We start from the raw sequence: 22,525 nt of genomic DNA, 5'->3' as shown, positions 1-22,525 counted from the left end.
GTGATTGTGTTCTTTCAAACACTGGCTTTAGAATTCGAAGTAAGGCTTCTCTATGGATCAATTCTACATTTTCGTTGTTTTATTTTTTTTTATATTTTTGTTGTTGTGTGCTTCTCCGGTTGTAACCATCTTAACTTAGTAGGCTTCTAAAGAAGAGTTTGGTGTTAGAAAAAAAACACGGCGTTCCCTTCATGTTGCGCTTCTATATCAAAAAAGAATTATAAATTTGTATCATACAAGATGCATTTTTATATAGAACGGAATTTTTGATTAGAGAAAGAAATGGGACTATGTTTGGGTTATACTGTCAATATCTCATTCATGGGCCTATGCATTGGCTAGTTGAAGTAAATTTTATATAATGGCATGACTCCCTATAACGTTTCAACATTGTCTTGTATTTCATCAAACATCAGTTTGTTATTAGAAACGTTAAATACCTAAATCGTTTGCAATTTGATTGGTTAAAGATGTCATAATAAATATAATAACAACAAAACTTGGGTTCACTCTCTGTGGTGAACTCTTTAATTCACCTCCTTTTTTGAAGCCAATCAAACTGCCACATAGGATTGATAAGAAAATGTATTAAGATTTTAAGAAAAGGAAAATGGTTAACGCCGTCGGCTTCTTCTCCTTCATCACCTACAGAGAAGAACATCAATTTTTTGGAATCTAAGGTAGGTTGAGTTACTCTTTTTTATCCTCTTTCAAATTAAGGACATCAATTATGTAGAATCTCCATTAAAAGTCTAATTGTTCTATGTTTTCTAGGGTATTAAAACCTATCAGCAGATTCTAAAGCTCACATATGTCGCTGTATGTGATTTCCCTTCTCTAAAGCCTCGTAAGAATATAACACTACGTATTCCTCAACTTTCAAATGCTTTGGAACAACTTCAAAGCAGGACATTGCTTAGTCAGTGAATGCAAACCCCTACATATATCAAAGAACATTAGCCTACACAACCGCAGATTCAAAGCCTCACATCTGTAGCTGTATGCATTGCATTGATTTCACTTCTCTAATGCCTTGTAAGAATACAAAAAAATTCATAACATCAACAGCTCGGCATTCCCGGAACCACGAAAGCCGATCCTTGACAATCTCTGCGACCTGGAAAAAAAGAAGAAGAAGAAGCAGATCAGTGTGACTACTTATGTAAGGTAGTAGTAGTAGAGCATTGCATAGGGATGATTCTATCTACACAGATACCCTTGTAGGCTCTAGTCCACTAGTCACCACTGATTCACAGCTTATGTCTTTAGCTGGAAGTGAAGCCTGGAACCAAAAGGTAAAACAAAATCAATATGGCACTCATTAAAAAAAAAGTAAAACTAACTACTAATCTTCAAGATAAGGATTCTTACGTTGGGGGTGTGTTGACAGAAGTAGCTCTTTTCATGAACCAGGTGTGACACTTGCTTCTGCAACCTATCATTTTCCTCCATCAAGAGCTTGTTCATTGCCGTCAACTTCATATTCAGAGCTTGAAGCCGTGAAGCCCCTTTCCTTTGTTTCTCTCTGCATCTGAAGTTTAGAAAAGATTTGATCAAAAAATCCCTAAAACTGCTTTAAGGAGTATTATTATTATTATTATTATATGAGGAGCGTGTTTAAGAACATACATAAACAATGTTTTAGAAGGCAACATGACTTGATTTAGTTACGAGAAAGAGAAATCAATATTGGATTTGAAAGCATAGAATTGGAGATTCTTTTTTTTTTTGTTTGAAAGAATTGGAGATTCAAACTTGACAAACAAAATCATATATCTCTGGGCTATGAAGAAGAACTAGCAGATGGAGATCACGTTCTATTACTTCGTTAACGGCGACCTCTTCCTTTTCTTTATTTAGCTATTTTTCTTTTTCTTTTTAATTTTAATACCTTCTCTTATTAATCCTATGTGACAGTTTGATTGATCTCAAGAGGTGAGGTGAATTAGAAAGTTTACCACATGGAGCGAATCCAAGTTTTGTTCATATAAATACATAATATCAACAATGAAAACGTATATGCAGATTGCTGAAAATAATCAGGTCAAGTTCTCGTCTGATGTGTCCATAAGCTAGAATGTTAGCGACAGTATACGTGTTAATAACATTCTTTCGTGTGATAATTGATTTTGATCCATAAATTATCCACACAAAGGTAATAAAGTTCTTGGTCCACACGGTACCGAGTCTGCCGACCCAAATCTTTAACGAATAAATCTATCTCCAATACTTGCACGAAAAGAATCATTGCAGAGAAAATGACATGCAGAAGCTGGTAACGAACTCGTGCCCACTTTATAATGACGCATCAATAAACTCCAAGCCTGGACCAAAACTTGTGTTCATATATACATGAAACCATGAGTTGTAGGCTTGTAACCAAAATGGTAAAGAACAAAATCATTATTCATTAATATGACATAACTACGACTCTACGAGCAGAATGTTTATATAAATAAGATGTCTAACCACGCTTTCACTTTGTCGGTCTTAGTATATTACATGTATATTGTATATATATGTGTCAACTAATTTGTATCCATTAACGTCGTTTCTGCGAAGTTTCTCCTATTCATGAATCTCCCATTTGACATTAGCTAAAGGACGCTCTCCTTTTGGACAATTAATCAAGTTATCCACTGATCCACATGTACCTTCGTCCCATATCTATCGTGATTATAACGTAAATATATATAACATAAATATACATAGACATGTATCCAAAAGAACCGTAATAACATAACTCTTACATAAATAACCAAAGTTTTAACAATACAAAACCACACCCTTCCCTCTGTTTGTATACCCAATGAAAGCCACACCAAAGAAGAAATGTGAAACTAAAAAGAAATCAAACGTGAAATGAGTTCTCTGACCCCATGAGAAACTCAATTTAACCCAAATTTACCCTTCTAGTTCCAATGAAAAGAAACACCAACCCATGTGGTGGACCTTCGAATTACATAGATGAAAAAAAGATGATGAAAGTCAGGACCATATTATTTACGTACACATATAATTTACCTCGAGTGAACTTAACAGTCGAACATAGTAAACCTTGAACCAATCTTGAGCGCTCTTTTGTTTTTCTTGAACAACGCGTGATGAAGATGTTGAGATGAAGAGGATCCGAGGGAGTTTATAGTAGCTAACATCAACATTTCCCCTGATTTTATCTCTCTGATCCAAGCTTCTTCTCTCATCTCAAAACGCAAAGAAAAAAAGTGATGAAGATGAAACCCCAGCTAGTAATGGATTCTATAAGCAATAAGTTTTGGTTTATATCAAGGAGGTAAGGGAGGATCCAACGTTATTATTTGTCGGATCAAGCCATCCTCCATTGACAACACTCGCATTATTCCATATGTTGTTGGAGTTTGAAGGATCTAAAGAGGATGGTGACATGAATCCACTAATGGTCCCTGAGATCTGACCCAGCTTCCCTAATTTGTTCACATCTTCATTGTTACCTCCAACATGCAGATCTTGAAGTGATGCTAGGGTTTGGAGATGGGATTGTCCCATCATCTCACCACCATTGTTCATGGGTTTGTGTGGATGCTGGAGATGACTAGAGGAAGATGAAGATACCGAAGACCCAAATAGCCCCGAGAGAAGAAAGGGTTTGTTTGCTGTAGAGTTGTTGATGAAGCCACCGTTAATGGCGGTGTGGTCATGACTCATATGATGTGGAAACCCTAGACCAAGAGCACCAAGGCCACTAAAACCAGATGAGAAAAACTCACTCTCTAAACCACTTGATGAAGTCTTTGAAGAATCATTGAACCGGCTTGGAATCATTGGAAGACTATTACAACTGCTCACATGATCTGATAAACCATAGAGCATGGGATGATGATTCATGGAAGAGAAATGGGAGATCTGATGATTAGGGGATGAAGAAGTAGTCTTCGAGACCGTGGAGGCAGCGGTTGCTGGCCGCTTCACACGTTTATTTTTCCGGTAGCTACCGCCTACGGGAACGTTACGGAGGGTCCCACCTCGTGTCCAATACCTCTTGCAAGCCTTGCAAAAGTGCCGCGGCTGAGAGAGGCTGTAGTTGTTGTAGTAACAGAACTTTGTGTTAGAAGAATCGCAACGAGGGCATTTAAGTTGTGGTTGCTGTTGTTGCTGCTGCTGATGAGACGGAGCCACAATCATGTTCTTGCTCTGCATAATAGCCTGAGAAGAGAGGGAGAAGGAAGAAAATTTTAGACCGTGTGGTTCAACTAAAAGCAAGAGAACAAATGGATATTATTCGGATCCAAAAGCTAGGAAACAAAAGATAACTGACGCATATTATTTGGGATATATACATATATATATATATAAAGAGAGAGACAGAGAGAAAGAGACCAGTGGATTGGTATTGGGAGAGCTGATGCTAGGCATCTTCTTCTTCTGGTCACAATTGCCAAACATATCTTTCTTGATTAAGCTCTTTTGATTTTGTTTTCTTTCTTTGTTTCTTCACTTCTTTAAAAGAGAATCCTTATGAAACCAGCAGTGTACAGACAAAGAGCTGTTGGCCACTGAAGCTATGATTACTGTTTTAACTTTCACAGATTGAAGCACAAAGATTCTTGACAGATGTTTTCTTAAGCTCTTTATTTTATATTATTGTAATTATTTGTGCCACTATTCATTAACTTTTTGTATATGTCACTAGGGTTTTCTCTAGTTGTACATAACATAAACTACTAGTATTAGTTTGTTAATATTTTGTACAGAGATGTCCAAGATGCCTTTGTACTAAATTTGGTCCTTACACACTTACTTACGTAAATAAATCATATAAAAACCATTTGACATCTTTTTTCTTAATGAAATTTCAAATTTATTGATCAAATATGAAAGAGTTTCATTTACAAAAGAATCAGGCTATGTATAATATACTATAAAGAATAGAGTGTGACTAATTCTATGGAAAAGTCCATCCTCTAAACTAACCGGTGAGCTGAAACAATCTCTGCAAAAGTCCAGCGTTTCGATACTGCGGACCATAGTTTAGTGACACGATTATATTCCTCATCGACCTATCAATAACCTTTCGCAGCTGGTCCGTGGGCGTCCATTTGCCCTGGTGTCGCCTCGTATTTATTTCTCTCCATATGTAGTAAATGACTGTTTGAAATAACATCTTAATTAGGATGGAATCAAGACGATTCAACCTGTTCTGCTGGATCGCATTGAGCGTGAGAGTCCAGTCGGGATTTGTCCTCTGGCCAAAGAAGCCTCTCACCAGATTTTCCCAAACAGTGAATGAATAAGGACAAGCAAAAAATAGATAATCTCTTGTCTCATCCCATTCTCCACTTATTTTTGAAAGAAAAATATCAGTTTTCTTTACCAAAACTTTATCCTCTTAATATTTATTAATATTATAAAACATTTCAGTATCCACTCTTTGACATAAGTTTTTGTTAACAAACTAAATTTATCTGCGTCATATTTATAGTGAGAAGTATGACTGGCCAAAAAATCTGAATCCGAAGAACTGAACGGAATCTGATCCGAATAAATAGTACTCAATCCTAACCGAAATTTGTTAAATATTCGAGTGGATTTAAAATTTTGGTATTTAGAGAACCAGAACCGAACTTGACCCGAACCAAAATAACTTAGGTACCAAAATGTATCTGAAATAGATTTATATACTTAAATATATTAATTAAATTTATATTGAATATATAAAATACCTAGAATATATAAGATATTTTGAATTTGTCCAAAATAGTTAAGAATATATACAAACAGTCAAAAGTAAATGCTTAAAATAGTTAAAAATACTCAAAAACACTAAAAATAATTGAACTATCTATTGATTATCTATCCAAATATTCAAGTCAAACTAATTAATATTGTTGTAAAAAAAACTAATTAATATTGTTAAGTTAAGGTATTTTAGCATAAATTATTCAAATTTATATGATATATTATTTTATTTTTATATTTTGAAGAATTTAAATTATATATGAATTTATATTTTTTTTAAATAATTTAAATTCGTTATCTGAACCCGAACCCGCAAAAATCTGAACTCGAACCGAAATTATAAATATCTGAATGAAGTTTATCTTTAACCCTAAAAATCCGAAACCTAAATAAATCCGAACCGATTCCGAATGGATACCCAAACACCCACCGCTAGTGAAAAGTTGTGTCCATAACATTCGAAACTACGAAAACGACTTACACAATATTACAGATTTATATATTTACTCTATTAGTTTACATAAATTATATTTTTGGCAATCAAATCACATAAGAATAATCTAAACATTCTTACTTGAAAACGGTAATTAACTCTTGCCGGACGTTTACACTTATTCTACTTCTTAAAATATATTTTTAAATTTAAATGTTTAAAATGCCATCAATTAGTTGTGTAGATTTAGTGACGACAATAATTTAAAATATTCGTGTAAAATAGATTAGAAAACAATTCTACTTATATCATGTAGTTTCGATCCGATTGTATGGAGCTCGTTAGAGCTGTCAACTCGAATTCATATCCCGTGGAATTTTTTGGAATTTTCATGTATATCGAATATTTATCTTTATCTTTCAATTTTTTTTTGTTTTTACCTTCATGCCTAGAGAGCAGAATGTACTAGCTGACTCTCTTGCTAAGGGAACCTTACTATATATGTACTGAAATAATTTAATCAACAAAAACAAAAAGATTACAAAAATTCTTAATCCTTTTGCTAATAGAAATAGTGTACCTGTTTGTCAGCCATCGTCTTTGGATATTCTATGGTCTCCACCGTTGTGTTTCCAATTGGTTGCTGGGTTGTACTGCCTTTTTGGTTGAGTTGTAAATACGATTTTCTAAAGAATATTGTGGTATTCTTTTTTCTCAAAAAGAAAAGAATATTGTGGTATTTTTCAAATATATCGTGATGTTCCAGTCAGTTAAACAAAACGAAATGACATCAATGTTCACCGTTTGGAGGACTTTATACTTGAATGTGCATCGGAACTGATCATATATCTATACACTATACTAAATCCCAAATCCGATCATGAGAAATTGACTCTTTTTTTCTTTTCTAAAGTCATCGGAAATTACCTTTTTTTAGAAAGTTCATGAGAAAATGACAACAGAAAAAAATTAAACACACAAGCAAAAATAAAGGTTGAACATTTTAATGAGTTCAATACACATTATGAGATGATCTTCTTGGACAATCTTTTAAGTTCTTCTCTTGTTTTTCCTAATCTTAATTGAAAACCACAAAAAAATCATGTTCTTTTTTTCTCATGATTCGATGGATGATGAAAATTCAGTTAAATCTTAACAAAAAACTAAACTTCTAAATAGTGATAAAGCACTTCTTGAATTTTTTTGTCTGTTTGCCTTTTGTTTTTCAACAATATGTATTATGCATATTAAATATGCATGTATCTTGACCAAAAGTAGTACAAATGCTTAAATATGAGATACAAAACATTTTGTTACATGTATTAATTATGAAAACATATGAACTATAAATATTCTTCAGATTAATGAAACATATAAAATGTTTAAATATTTGTACGAATCAGAGCAAACAGAAAATATTTCAAATTTACGAAAATGTTATATATCTTCTGTCCAGCCCTAAATTTAGCTTACAAGGCAGGTCAAGATGGCAAACCAAATCTAGATCCCTAATCAATTAACTTACATTAAAGTAAAGTGTATATTTATATGAAAAATGCAAGAAGAAAAATATAGAGACAATAAAGGAGAATGTAACAGGTGAATCTTTCAGAGGGATCGAGGAACATCACTCATCACGATAAGTGACATTCTTTTGCATATTTTGGAATTGGAGTGAATCCCTAGACCCACATCAACCTATTAATCCCACTTCCAACTCTTTGATTTAATTTATACAAACTCCAACTATCATATTATATACGCATCTATCATACAGACCCACTATAGTTTATACGCGTCGGTTTGAATATTATATGATACTTCCCCTATAATAGTACTAGCTGCATCTTTTGAGATGGTCGTAATAATTCAAGAGATTGCTTACAATATTTTGGTAAGCTGGAGAATGTTTAGAGATAATAATACATTCAACGATGACTGTATTACATAATATAATGAGAAGAAAACAAATATAACTCTTAAATTTAAATAACAAATTTCAAAATATAGGAGTTTTTTTTTTCATATTGATTGACGTCACAAAATATGGTTTTGGTGACTACAATATTTTTTTTGAAATTGCCACTATTGTCCAAGCATAGTTGAGAGTTGAGACTATATGCATGGTAGATCAAATTAGCATACCATTAGTTATAAGTCATGATTACGATAAAAAAAGGACCTTTAAGAATTAAATACGAAGTGGGGTTGGATTAGAGTCGCAAGGAAAAAACAGAGAAGAAGGTTTTTGAGAAGTGAAAGCTCCAAGAGCAAAGGGACAAAAGAGAGCATAAGTGCATGTGATGTTCCATCTCACTCACTGCCAACACCAAATGGGTTCACATTTCCAATCTCCACTTTATTCTCCCTCGTCTCTTTCCTTACATTATCTTTGCTTTTCTTTACTTTTGTTCTAATAAAATAATATAACTAGATCTTAGGTTTAACTGTCGAAACGAAATCATATAGATATTACTGCACATTTTCAAGTTTTGTTGCATTCAAACAAGGCTAAAAATTCGTATTTCAAATGAAGTATAATGAGATAACCATGAACAACAAATACTCCGAAACATTCAGCATATAGATCAATGTCCTTTTTTCTTTCAAAATAATGGTAAATATGGAATAGTGATTTAGATTTAAAATTTTTAAGAAATTATTGGGTACGAATGATATGATATTCTTTAAAAAATGAATTCTAAATTATTAATTGGTTGTTGTTTTTCCAAAATAGAGATGCAAATCAATCTCGCTTACTCAATACGTTTGAGTTTATAAACCTTTATAAATTTTACTCGATTTATAAACCCTTATAAGAAGTTACAAGATAATTATGTTTCTTCTTCTCACTTCTTAACCGATTGTGGTTTGATAGAGGTTCGCCTAAGCAATTTTCAAAGACAGAATTTCGCCCCTACAATGGTGTATGTAGTTTCGTAGGCGTCTATCTTGAGAATATAACTATCAATCTCCGTACAACACATCGGTACCGAGATCCTAGCAAACTTTACTTTGAGTTTTCCTTCAGAAACTTGTTACAGAAAAGAAGAAAATTAAATCTAATTGATTATCAGTTATCTTATCTCTTTTCTCCTTCTTCTCTTCCTTTTTCGTATTGCATTTGATCACTTTATATAATGACTCTTTAATCAACACATACGTTAACTCAAGCGGTGCCTTTTAATCAACGCGTATGTTGACTCAAAACCGACACGTTTTGTCTGAAACGTTCTTTTCTTTAATTAAATAAAGTCCAACAATACCCCACATTTTTCTATTCAAACTCAACAATACCTCACATTTGAATAGAAAATAAGTTCAATTATTTTTAAGAAAATAGAATCAATATGCATCGAAAAAGGTATCTTTTGGACTTGAACCTTTCCTAGTAACAACTTATCGGATTTACTTTGTAGGTAATGAACTATAGTCTTGAATTAACCACATTTTATAGTAAAACAAGACAATAAGTGAAACACATATCTCATCAGCTTATTTCTAGTTTATACGGTTGTGTTCATTTTGGTCTTGAACATATCTTGACTTCGTGAGAGCTCTAGATAATTTAGCCATATCAATTCTCATAGGTGCGACACGACAACACTCTCATATAGGTAGCGTTAGTTAAAGACAGTCTATTCTATCTCTTTTCTATAAAAGATACTAATACTATTAAGAATAAATTATTTAACCATTAATCATCAATGGATACACATTATTATTTCATAGGAATGAGAAATATGTAAAATGTCTTGAGTCTTCCTCAACTAGTTTGCCTATTGAACCTAGACCATGGGATCTCCAATGTTGCTAGGTTAGGTTTCCGACCCATTCCCCTCGAAATGAAAACAACTTGCTTTTTAGATAGGCCTTTAGTCAAAGGATCAGCCAAGTTATCCTTTGATCTAATGTAATCCAATACTATCACCCCATTGGAAAGCAATTGTCATGAATGTTTACGTCTTGACTTGCCATTGTAATTTTTTTTGGGGAAGTTTACTCAAACATTACATATTTTAGGACAACTGACTAGAACCATACAAATCTTTATTTTATTATTGCCATTGTTTTAATACCAAGCGTACCTTTTTTACGTTATGAGAAAAAACATATTTACAAGAATGTCATTAATTTTTAATGCCACATAATCAAAAACCCGGTGCCACGTAGGAATTCGATTCCGTGTTTTCATTAAGTCGGCCGTAAAGCGCTATATACGTCGTTATGGCTGAGTTATTGCTACGTTGCGGCTGAATTAAACAACGTGACTGACTTAAAAGAAAACGGCTTACTTAAGAACAAAAATAAGCCGTTAGTTACGGCTGATTTACAAAAATCTGGATGATTTATGGGATAACGGTTGACTTACATACACAAGTTACGGTTGACTTATACATCGGCGGTTTGATTTCTGAAAAATTTGGCTGAGTTGTAGTTAAGACACGGCTGAGTTACGTTTCCACGGCTGAGTTAATGAACATCGACTGAAAGAGTTATTGAATTTATGGTCCGCTTATGGGATGTTGTTACGGCTGGGTTATATTTAATCAGCCGTAATTGGATGGATTAACAGTAAACTCAGCTTATTTACGGCTGACTTATTAGCGAAAGATTAATTACTAGAATATCATTTGTTTGACGGCTGATTTATTTGATGATACGGCTGACTTATGATTATTCATCCTAATTACAGCTGATTTATTAACAAAAGATTAACTACTGAAATAGTATCCACATTTCGATTGACTTACATTGTACATGAGGGCTGATTTAATTAGGCTGAGTTATATATTCGTTTGGCGGCTGACTAACCAATTTTTCATGTCATCCGCCATGTCATCAATTCAGATTTGTCATGTCATCACTAATGTTACAACAATAAAATAAGGGTCTATGTTATTCTTCATTCTTCATCTTCTTCATCTTCTTCATCTATCTTGTTCAACTTATTATTTATCTTTCTCTGAGATCTTATGGATCTGGTAATTATTGTTTCCGCAACTGGGTCTAAAAACATAGATTTTTTAAAATTGAAAATCTGAGACAGATCTACTACAGTCATTTTCGATGATGATCGGTTAAAAAAGAAGCTTCCTTCCCTCCAGTGTCATCTATGGGGGTCTGACATCCTGCTGCTCCCTCACTCATTGGATTCATCGTCTTGCAGAAGAAGAAAGACTCAAAGAGAGATGAAGAAGCTAAGTCCCGTAAATTGTAAGAAAGGAGAGAATTGAAAAAAAAGTAAGAAAATGAGAGAAGACGAAGAAGATAATGAATTTGAAAGCTGATTTTATATGTTTGATGACTTAGATGGTGCGTCATCTGAATATGATAACTTTAGTTCATACTGTGAGTCTCCAACACATACGTTATGGCTGAACTATGCATGCGTTACGGCTGAGTTATTCATACTTTACGGCTGAGTTTATAATATTTATAACTTTATAGTTCTATAGTTTAGGGTTTGAAGTTCCAATTTAAGAAAATATTAAAGTTTTAATATTGTTTTCAAATGTTTGACTTTATAATTTTTATAACTTTATAGTTCTATAGTTTAGGGTTTGAGGTTCAAATTTAAGAAAAGATTAAAGTTTTAATATTATGTTCAGAGTTTAAGGAATGAGTTTGTTCCCGTCCAAAATACGAAACGCCGCGAAACAAATTACACTTGACAGCTGAGTTATAGGAACGTTATGGCTGGCTTATACCATTCAGATACGTTACGGCTGAGTTATGCATACTTTACAGCTGAGTTATGCGTACGTTACGGCTAAGTTATAATCAAATTATGGCTGAGTTATGTATACGTTACGACTGAGTTTATAATTTTTATAACTTTATAGTTCTATAATTTTGGGTTTGAGGTTCAAATTTAAGAGAATATTAAAGTTTTAATAATGAGTTCAAAAGATAAACTTTATAATTTTTATAACTTTATAGTTCTATAGTTTAGGGTTTGAGGTTCAAATTTAAGAAAATATTAAAGTTTAAATATTGTGTTCAGAATTAAAGGAATGATTTTTTTTCCCGTCCAAAATATTTTTTCCCCGCCTAAAATACAAAACGTCGCGAAACATATTGCACTTGACGGCTGAGTTATAGGAACGTTACGACTGGCTTATACCATTCAGATACATTACGGCGGCATTATGCACACTTACAACTGAGTTATGCATACGTTACGGCTGAGTTTAATTATAAACCAACCCTAATCTAAAACCTAGAAACAAAAAAGCTAGCAGCTGTGTCGACAAAATCTAAACCTAACTAAACCACCGTGTGTTTCTTCCATATCACGAGAGCCGGGAGGTGTCTTCTTCCTTCGCCGCCACAGTCCCGTTACCACATGAGCTCCGATGTCTTCAAGCCACACAACGGTTTTGTTACCTCCTCCACCATCAAGCTCCTCTGCCTTATCCACCTTCCAGTAACAAGAACAAATTCAAAACACAGAGAAAGAGCGAGAGAGATTGAAAGAGAGAGAGAGAGGTGACCAGTGTGGTGACAAGCGGTGGTAGTGGCGAATACGGTGAAGACGGAGACCTGCAAAGATGGATCTGAGAAACGGAAACAAGGATGACGTCGGCAAGTATAGACGGCGACAAGCTCAATATCCGTGACGACGACGAAGACCAGTCTTGTTCGACACTTTTTCTTCTTCTCCGATAATCTTCTTTTCTTCTTTGACATGTCTTCTTCTCTCACTTCTAGGATTTACAAACCAAAAATACTAAGGCATAAGAAATAAATGATAATGTATGAATCTTTCTTGTTTACAAGACAGAAAATGAGAGAGATGAAGAAGATCTGGAACTGTAAAGAACTCCCGAAAGAAAAAGAAGAGGAGAAGGAGACGTCAAATAGAAGAGAGAGAAAGTAAAGAAAAAAAATGCATTTTAGACCATTAGATAAAAACTAATCAATGGTCAAGAATTGTAATCCTTGTACTAAAAAATCTAACCAATGAGAAAGAAGTTAGAAGATAACCACAAGATGGATTTGCAGCCCTTAGATTAAAACAATCAATGGTTAATGTTTTAATTTTGATGGTTAAAATAATATTTTATATTAAAGTGTATTTTTGATAATGCTTTAAATTTTAAAACTTGGATTTTATGATTATATGTTGATTTTTAGATGTGTGGTTTCAATATGAAGTTTAAAGTTTATGATATATAACTGAGTGAGTTTAGGGTTTGGTATATAGTGTTTTGGGTTTAGATTTAATATTTAAGATTATATTTTTAAATAAAAAAAATATTAGAGTTTTAACATTTGTAGTTAGAATTTATAGTAGATGATTAATTATTTTTTTTTTAAAGTTTTAAGTTTAATGATTTATGGTATAGGTCAAAGTATGTGGTTTAGGGTTAAAAGTTTGAAATAGATATGGTTTGAGATCATGTTTTGAAATATTTAACTTTATAATTTATATTTGTAGTTTAAATTTTAAAACATTATAAAATATTATAATTTTATATTGAAAATATTGAACCCTTAGACTAAAATCAATCAATGGTCATGAAAAAAAGCAATATAATTTGTAATTTTAGTTCTTTTCAATTTTTTTTAAAAAAATTTAAATTTAAAGAATGTAGTTACCGGTTTAAATCAAAATTTAAAATGGAATTTTAAATTAACGATTATTTTTTTAAATGATTAAAATTTGAGTTTAACTCTAAACTATAAACCTAAACTTTAAACCTAAACCTTAAACTTTAAATAATAAAAAATATTGGATTTAATGTTCAAAGATAAAATTTATAATTTTTATAACTTTATAATTCTACAGTTTATGATTTGAGGTTTATATTTAAGAAAAGATTAAAGTTAGAGTCTTGTAAGTAAGAATTGTATAAGTGATTGTAAGAGAAAATATATTTCAAGTTCAAATTAAAGTCTCAACTTGAAATTCAAGAAACTATACACATTCAGTTGATTTATATTCACTTGTCAGTGATAAGATGATCTTCAATATAACTTCTTAAAGTACTTGAATTTAGTTTTCCGATTTTAGGGTATGTTTGAGATATGGCTGATTTATATAAACGATACGGCTGAGTTATCTAAACGATACGGTTGAGTTATCTAAACATTTTCTGATTTTTGGGTATGTTTGAAGTATGACTGAGTTATGTAAACGACACGGCTGAGTAGTGTAAACATAGCATAAGTCAAACACAAAATACATGGGTGAGTTATGTTTCTTACATAGAAAACCAAAAATACAGGTTTTCTACACCATTCCGGTGATAACTCGTCCATGTATCCAAACTTCATTGAACTCTTCTGTGTCATCTCTGCTGAATCTGTCACTTCTTTTCGTCTCCTCCATTCTCTTCTTGTTCAATCTTCTCTTTCACTCAGATCTGAAAAAAATAGATTATCCAAATATGAGTATCAAATCACAAATAAACTTAAATAAATACATCCCACAAATGCCGATTCGAGTATTTTTTTGGAATGTATTTGCTTTTTCTCCTCGGAATGCACACTTCTTATAACTAGATTTTCAGAGATTGGCGGGAAGTAACTCATCCACAACTGTATATATAAACCAGCCGTAAAAGAAAAGTAACTCAGCCACAACATAAATTAAAACTCAGTCACAAACTCAAAAAACGCAGCAGAGAAGATGATTTCGGGCGATTGCAGCGAAGAATATTTCGTAGAAACGATTGGAGACGATTTCGGGGAAGACGATATTGGAGAAGACAAGACAGAGAGTTAGTTCGAAGAAGAGGGAGTAAACACAATGTCGACGACTATTTCAGAAAAACGGCAGTTAAGGTTTCTTTAGTTCTTCGACGAAGTTGTACGTTGTGTTGTTGTGTTTTTTTCAACATTTATGTAATTAAAGAGACAATTGATTGTTCTCTATTGCTGATGTGGATAATTAATTAATGATGTGAATTTAATTTTTTAAAATAATTTTAATTAAAAAAAATTAACCAAAAGCCCTTATTATCATTTACAAGAGGTATACAAACATTCTAGTAATTTAAAAAGATGTATAACACTCTAGTCATAAACCAACTTTTCTATAACATTCTAGTAATTTTCCCTTTTTGTTTCCCATAATGATAGTAGGTGAATAACCATAGGACTCTTGTTTAACTCTAATTCCAAGAATTAACAGCCAATCTCATATCTTTCATGAGCAATAATTTGGAATTTTGTCTTCTTCACTTGTTTCACCACAAAAACAATGTCACTCATCTTAAAGTTTAAGAACTTTCCCACGATGAACGTCTTAACGCTTGCAACTTCAGACTTGTATTTCTTCTCTAATGATTCTCACAACTGTTTTGAAGTTTGGAATATATGATAAACATCGTCGAGAGAATCGTGACATCGTCCAAAAGCGTTAAGAATAGATATTTCTTGCACAAAAACTCGTTTTGCGTTCATGCCTCTGTTGCTATAACGATTTCATCAGGAATATCACCTTCTACAGGTAACTCTGGCCCTTCAGAAGTCAAGCACTGTGCCAGATTCAGTGTCGTGAGATAAAACAGCATTTTTGTTGCCATCTGTTGAAATCCACTTCTCGGAATCAAAATGCTTCTCTATGTGACTTTCCACAATTGTAGTAGATTGATCCACCTTGCTTTCTTTGAAAAGAACAAAGACAATTATGTCTTAGATTGTTATTCCAAAGTACATATGCAAATCAATCTCACCTACTCAATACGTTTGAGTTTATAAACCTTTATAAATCTTACTCGATTGATAAACCCTTTTATGATATAATTATGTTTTTCTTCTCACTTCTTAACCGAATGTAGTTTGATAGAGGTTCGCCTAAGCAATTTCCTAAGACAAAATTTCACCCCTACAATGGTGTATGTAGTTTCGTAGGCGTCGAATACAACTATCGATCTTTGTACAACACACTGCCGAGACCATAGCAAACTTTACTTTGAGTTTGTGAAGTTTTTCTTCAGAAATTTGTTATAGGAAAAAAGAAGATTAAATCCAATTGATTCTCAGTTATCTTATCTCTTCTCTCCTTCTCTTCCTTTCTCGTATTGCACTTGCCACTTTATATAATAACTCAAGTAGTACCTTTAACTAATGCATACGTTAACTCAAACGGTGTCTTTTAATCAACGTGTATGTTGATTCATAACCAATATGTTTTGTCTGAAACGTTGTTTCCTTTTAATTAATTAAAGTCCAACAGTTGTTGCATTTCAATCGCATGGTTCTTGTTTTTAATTGTGAATTTAAAATCAGATGTTTTCCTATGATTGAAACCATATTACACGGTACACTGCAAAATAAACAGATTTTTATGAATGGTGCTGCAATTAGCCGTGTCACTTGCAACCAAGTTATGGTCATGGTAGACCATATAACAACCAAGTATGGTTACGGTAGACCATATAACAAATAACAATTGTAAATCTTTGTATTGAGATAGGAGCAGAAAGAAACGCTTTTGGATATTGTAGTTTTAAAAATGAAAATGTACATGACTTTTCTCTTTCGGATATTGTAGTTTTAAAAATGAAAATGTACATGACTTCTTCTCTTTGGGATATTGTAGTTTTAAAAATGAAAATGTACATGACTTTTTCTCTTTCGGATATGTAATAATGTCAATCACAACTTTTTGTTTTGGGTGAGCCATACAAACTACTTATCGGTTATAAATTGGACTTATTTGTGAAATAGCAAAAAAAAAGAGAAATTAGTTCTGTAGAAAGAAGGTAGAAAGAAATAGAAAAAAAAGAGAGGTGAAAGTGTTATTTTGGTTAGTGAATAAATTTTGGATACTTTTTGGTGTTATACCATGCAATTTTCCTTATATACACTATTTGTTTTTCTTTTTAATCTGGAGTTATTTGGACACAAATCCAACTAATCCTTCAAAGAAAACAGTGCTTCCCTAATGAAAGCTAAAACATAGTTCTATCTTTATCTGGCCAAGCAAATAATAACTTAGTAGGATATTCTATGAAATAGGACACTGATCTTACAAAATCAAGAGAGAGAGAGAGAAAATATTCTCTCTAGAGTCTCTCCCAATCCCCCGCCGTCAAACCCTATTTGCAATTTTCAGTAAGCTTTTCCTCGTGGTGGTCGCTGAAGCTTCGTCTCCGGTCACCACGGGGCTCGTACTCCGGTCTAAACGCTCCGTCTCAACCCCTTGCCTCCTCTTCTCGTCTCTCCTCCTTGTCTGGTGCGTCTGGGTTTGCTGGATCTTCTCCATCAAATCAAACTGAAATCAAAGGTGTCTTTGGTCTCTCTGGAACACCAACGAGGCTTGGCTAGTCGGGGTAAGCTGTGGGTGCCTTGGATATACCTTTAGTCACCGACTGCGTTTGGATCTGGGTCAGATCTGAGATCTGAGATTCGCCGGAATGTACGACGCGTCGCTGCCGTCACCGCTTCTGTCTCACCGTCTCACTCCAGTCGGTCTCCTCTTCTGTGTAGCTCCAAGGTCTTTGTAGAGATTCTCCTCTCTGTTTAGAGTGAAAGGTGGCTGAGAGGCGCACCACCGAGAACCTCTCTTCCATAGTTCGAAAGACAGCAACCAGGGCGTATCTATGGTGGTCGATTGGTTTCTTCTTACTGCTCTCGGCGTCAACCTAGGGTTTTGAGGACAACCCTCTGTGTCGGTGCCTCTTGCTTTTGAGGAGGACCTATCAGCTGTCGCATAGGTCGCCTGTTCAAGGAGTGTCACTGCTTCTTATGTGCTTCAATTCCCTTCTTCCAAAGCTCCAGCGGATTGCTTTATGTAACCTTGTTGTCTCCACCGCATCTTATGTGTCGCGTAGCCGGATGAGGAGCTGAAATGACCGACTACGCTTGACCGTAACGTGTCCTTCACTTTCAGCGGAGTTGATACGGGCCAACATTTTTGTCGTCTGCTGCGATAGCTTGGGTTTTGTTTCGTCGACGTCCTCCTCCAGTGGAGCTCCGGAGTGTGTGCCTGACGCTCCGTCGATGCCTGCTTGGAGCCACTTCGGTGAGTGTTCGATTGAACTTGCCTTCAGGCTATTCTCTTGCTTTCTGATTAGTTCTCCAGAGCAAGAAGCGCTTAGGATTGGGAGCTTAGCTTGCTGTCTTTTGTCCTTTAATGTTTATTAACTTCAAGCACCAGTGTCGGAAAGCTTGGACTTAATCACTTAGGTTCTTTTGGGTTTTTTTTAAACTTTTTGCGGCCCTCAAGATCCTGATAAGCTGAGAAGCAGATATTGGTTTCAATTGTATTGTAACCAAATTTTCATTATGTTTAATGATATTTACAATTTAGCAAAAAAAAAAATAATAACTTAGTATCTACTAGGCTTCGAACCTAAAATCGACATGGTTATGTCTTGTTCCGATTTCTTTTCTTATTTCTATACTACCACCAGTTAGTTCATTCCATATAACTTTGGCAATCAACTCTTTTTAAAAGAGAAGTATTTACTTGAAACTCTGATATGTTTTTGTTTTTCATCTTGTAATCGTCCTGGAAATATATCTTTCCTATATTCACCACGGAAGCTATACTCTCCAAATAAAAAATCTCCAACAGATACGAAACTTCTATCTTTTTAGATAACTCATTTTCTTAAAGAGTCTATATGAACACATATTTGTGTGTATGTGTATGTTAAATTGTTAATATAATGTTTACGATAATGCATGTGGGAGGCAGATTGGAAAGAACAAACAAAAAAAAGCAAAAGCATTAGCATAGGGAAACTTAATGAATTTGTAGACTTTCAAGGGATTTCTCTTCTCCCGTTAAAGTTACATTTTCTATCTAAGTTACTGCAAAATTATGACTATTTATTTGTTTTTTGTTTTTGTCAGATGATAAATTTACTTTTTATTCTTCTGAACTTCGCTTTATTTTATCGAATTTTAATGTTACATTGTCTTCTCCAGATTGCTCTTGCAATATTTGCTTTTGCCACAAGGGATTATTAAAATATAAATATTTTCATTATGTTATCGTTTTCTTAGACAGTGTTCTCGAAGTTTTGATTGGCAGTTGATTTTCGATTCCTTTGCATCACAATCAATATTAAAATAAGCATATTCCGTTATTAAACCAAAAAAAAATGTTTTGTTTTGTCAAGAACTTGCGAATACAAAAACAAAGAAAGGAAATTAGAAAAAAAAAAAGACAGAGAAAGGAACGATGATGTGTCAGTTACAAAAAAAAAGGAACGATGATGTGCATAGTTTTAGATTTTATAAGATTAAACAAAGATGGAGGTTAATATTTAAAAAGGGTTATATACCTCCAAACAACCACAAAAAAAAGAGAGGAAAGTAACAATATAACACTCTCTCACCTCTTTTTTTCTTCCTATCTCTCTCTGCCTTCATTCTACAAAACCAATTTCCTTTTATTTTTAGCTATTTCATAAATAAACCCTATAAAGAAGAGATGTGATTTAGGAAAATTGCATGATATATACATCAAACAAATTATAATGTACTATCTAACCAAAAAAAAAAATTCCCTCCATCATTTCTACGTTGTATACCATATTACTCTTTTTATTTATTTCTTTATTTTTAAAAAGTTTTGTTTATGTCTTTCCCCCCCCCCCCCTCCCCCCCAAAATCTAACAAGTATAGTCTTTTTTTAATATAGTCTTTTTCATATATAAGACTATATAAAAAAAAAGTAAATAGTCATATATTTACCCCTTTTTTATATAGTCTTTTTTATATAGTCTTTTCATAAATAACATGATTTGATTTTTTTAATTAAGACACTTTATCTGAAAATATAAGTAAATAGTTATAAAAAAACTTCCGTCATTCTATTCTATCTATTTACATTTTCTCAGTAGTCATATATTTACCCCTTGTTATTTATATCATAATTCTAATACTATTTTCTTATTAGTTATATACAATTTTGACAAATCAGATTCTTAAAACGTAGCACGTGTCCAGTCGTTTAAAACAACATTGATCAAGAATAAATATTTTTTACATATACCATTCATTCAGTAGTAGCTTAATTTGGTTTCATTTGACATCTGTCAATATATAGTATCATATATCTTATAGTATACTATCATGTAGCCATACTATATAAATAAATGATAACAATAGAGAAATAGTATAACTATATTGTGTGTTATAGCGGGAAGGGTAAAACATGAAAACAGTGTGTTTTGGTTATTGAATTCATTTCCGAATTAGTGATAATATAGATTCTTCATACTTATTTAGAACTTAGGTTAGTTGGAAAATTCACCCTATGATTTAAGCAAAAAAAAAGAAGAAGAGATATGGGCCAAGTCTTTTTGCAAGTGCTCACTTCGGCTTTGTGGTTGGCTCATCGATCGATGTAATAATCATGGCCCAAGCGAATTTCGGACTGGTTTATGAGACGTGTTAACCAAACTGTTCTATAGATAACATATTCAACAGTAGTCACTCTACGAAGTTTAATCTTTTGATATACAGTGATTCGCAAGTCAAAACCAATGAATAAAAACTAATAAGTGCATATTTCTACAGGAAGAGTTCTTGAGTTTCAATTCCCGGAAAAGACGAATTATGCAGAAAATTAGAGAAAATGCTTACAAAAGATCTTCAGCATAGCACGAGAAATACCGTTAGGAATGAATCTCATAGGGCTACTCAGGGTGATGCAGTGAGGCGTGAATCCTTATAAATCAGGTAGAATTATCGGCTGTAATATCGTCTATGTAATGTTTCTCATAATTTGTAATAGCATAATTAACCAAACAAAAAAAACTAATAAATGCATAATCATACCCATTTCATTTTATATTACTTTAGCAACATATCCATTTCAATATCTAAAAGAAATGAAGACCATAGTCTCAACCATCGTTTCAAAAGTACTTCAACAAGGTATACAAATTATATTATTAAAAATTGTTTATCAAGTAAAATTTACTCTGATATCAATAAAAATTTATAGATTTCTAACTCATAACTAATTGACAATGAATACAAGAGATAATGGAGCTTTTCTGCCATTTGCTAGGTTGACAGTTGATTTTTTTTTCTTCATTTAGACCATCAAGAAATGTAAACCTTGAGATCCTCATGATCTAGATGTTTTCCGGCAAGGCTATATCTGATTTAGGGCGCTTATTCCTCACACATTCTTGTCTATTTCTTTGCTCGGTCACTATGAATAATTTGCTGTAAATTTTTATTGCATAACATATATTGCATGAAGAATATGTTATATTATATATGTAAACATGTTTTATGATAGAAAAAATCAACCCACTGAAACAAATCGGACAATCTCACGTGATATAAGAGCTTTTAATAATTCTCTGAAAGTCATTTGAAGCGAACATGCTAGATGTGTTCAATCCAAGTTTCGGTTAGTGTTTAATTTGCAAACTTTTAGGTCTTAGGAAACCAATAACCAATGTAAAATCGTAAGGTTATAATTGCATGCAACCACTGAGATATGACATGAAAACCGGTCGATGCAAGCCAAGTTCACCGAGTAGCTTACAAGCTAAACATATCAGGAGGCGGAGAGCTAAAAAGCTAAGAAATAAATAAAAGAGTATGAAAATTGATAACGTGGTTAAATATGTCACAAGCAGAAGAATTAATAAACAATATCAACACATGTAATCTCTATACACAAATTAAAGTTGCTACTCGAGCGAAAGGACAAAATGAAGACACAAATTATGCAGAAAAGACAATTTTGTCATAAACTGCTAGGGATCACGTCGCCGGTAAATCTTTTTTGGTTTTACAAACATGTACAAGGTCTCTGCTATGAACTTGGCGAACTTTGATCCTTTTGTGTTTAATTGTTGTTATACCATCTTTGAGTATTTAGATAGATTGGATAGAGACTGATCACAGAGAAAATTAGAACCTAACTAAACTTTTAATATTAACTTTGCTTACAAATTAAAATTTTGTTATTGATTTATGTATTTTAATTGATTTAAAAATGTATATAGGATTTTTAAAACTTAATAATTCCTATATCTTAGATTATTATTTTTAATTTATGTTTTGTATTTTTATATGAACATATTTTTCAAATTCACTAAAATTCACCGGGAAATCAAATTCATTTCATATTGAGTGACACCGTGATGTTTCAACTAATATTTCAAAAAAATAAAAATGCATAACAGTAATTTTGACAAAATAAAACAAATTATATTAATTATAATCGAATGGTATTGGATTTTGATCGAATTTTAAAAAGGGTTAAAGTAAATAACCTCCAACAAAAACTCTGAAATCTTTAGTCAAACCAAAACCAAACCAACCGGTCACAATAAGTTAGAAAGTTTCCGGTTCTTGATTTAAACATTAGACGGGTTTAATCAACTGAACCGTGACTAGAAGAAAACTGTTTGGTCCGACTAAAACCAGTCTTCGACCGAC

At 33.0% G+C, this 22,525-nt stretch overlaps 1 protein-coding gene across 2 annotated transcripts; it reads right to left on the bottom strand.

The window, feature by feature from the left end:
- Positions 1 to 2,036: 2,036 nt before the first annotated feature.
- LOC103829018 (dof zinc finger protein DOF1.4) lies at positions 2,037 to 17,042 on the bottom strand. 2 transcript variants are annotated; one of them, XR_004449007.1, is made up of 3 exons: positions 4,357 to 17,042; positions 3,025 to 4,182; positions 2,037 to 2,324 (listed from the first exon to the last, which is right to left on the bottom strand). XR_004449007.1 is itself a non-coding variant. In XM_009104671.3 (2 exons), the coding sequence occupies exons 1-2, from the start codon at positions 4,420 to 4,422 to the stop codon at positions 3,280 to 3,282; spliced, it is 969 nt and encodes a 322-aa protein (XP_009102919.1). In that variant the 5' UTR covers positions 4,423 to 17,042; the 3' UTR covers positions 2,691 to 3,279. The 2 variants fall into 2 exon arrangements, 1 of the variants encoding a protein (XP_009102919.1); XM_009104671.3 differs by lacking the exon at positions 2,037 to 2,324 and having other exon boundaries at positions 2,691 to 4,182.
- Positions 17,043 to 22,525: the final 5,483 nt, after the last annotated feature.

The sequence above is a fragment of the Brassica rapa genome, chromosome A07 (assembly GCF_000309985.2).
Source record: "Brassica rapa cultivar Chiifu-401-42 chromosome A07, CAAS_Brap_v3.01, whole genome shotgun sequence".
Lineage (NCBI taxonomy): Eukaryota > Viridiplantae > Streptophyta > Magnoliopsida > Brassicales > Brassicaceae > Brassica > Brassica rapa.
Note: the sequence above shows the minus strand (reverse complement) of the source record. Positions and strands in the feature narration are given on the sequence as shown.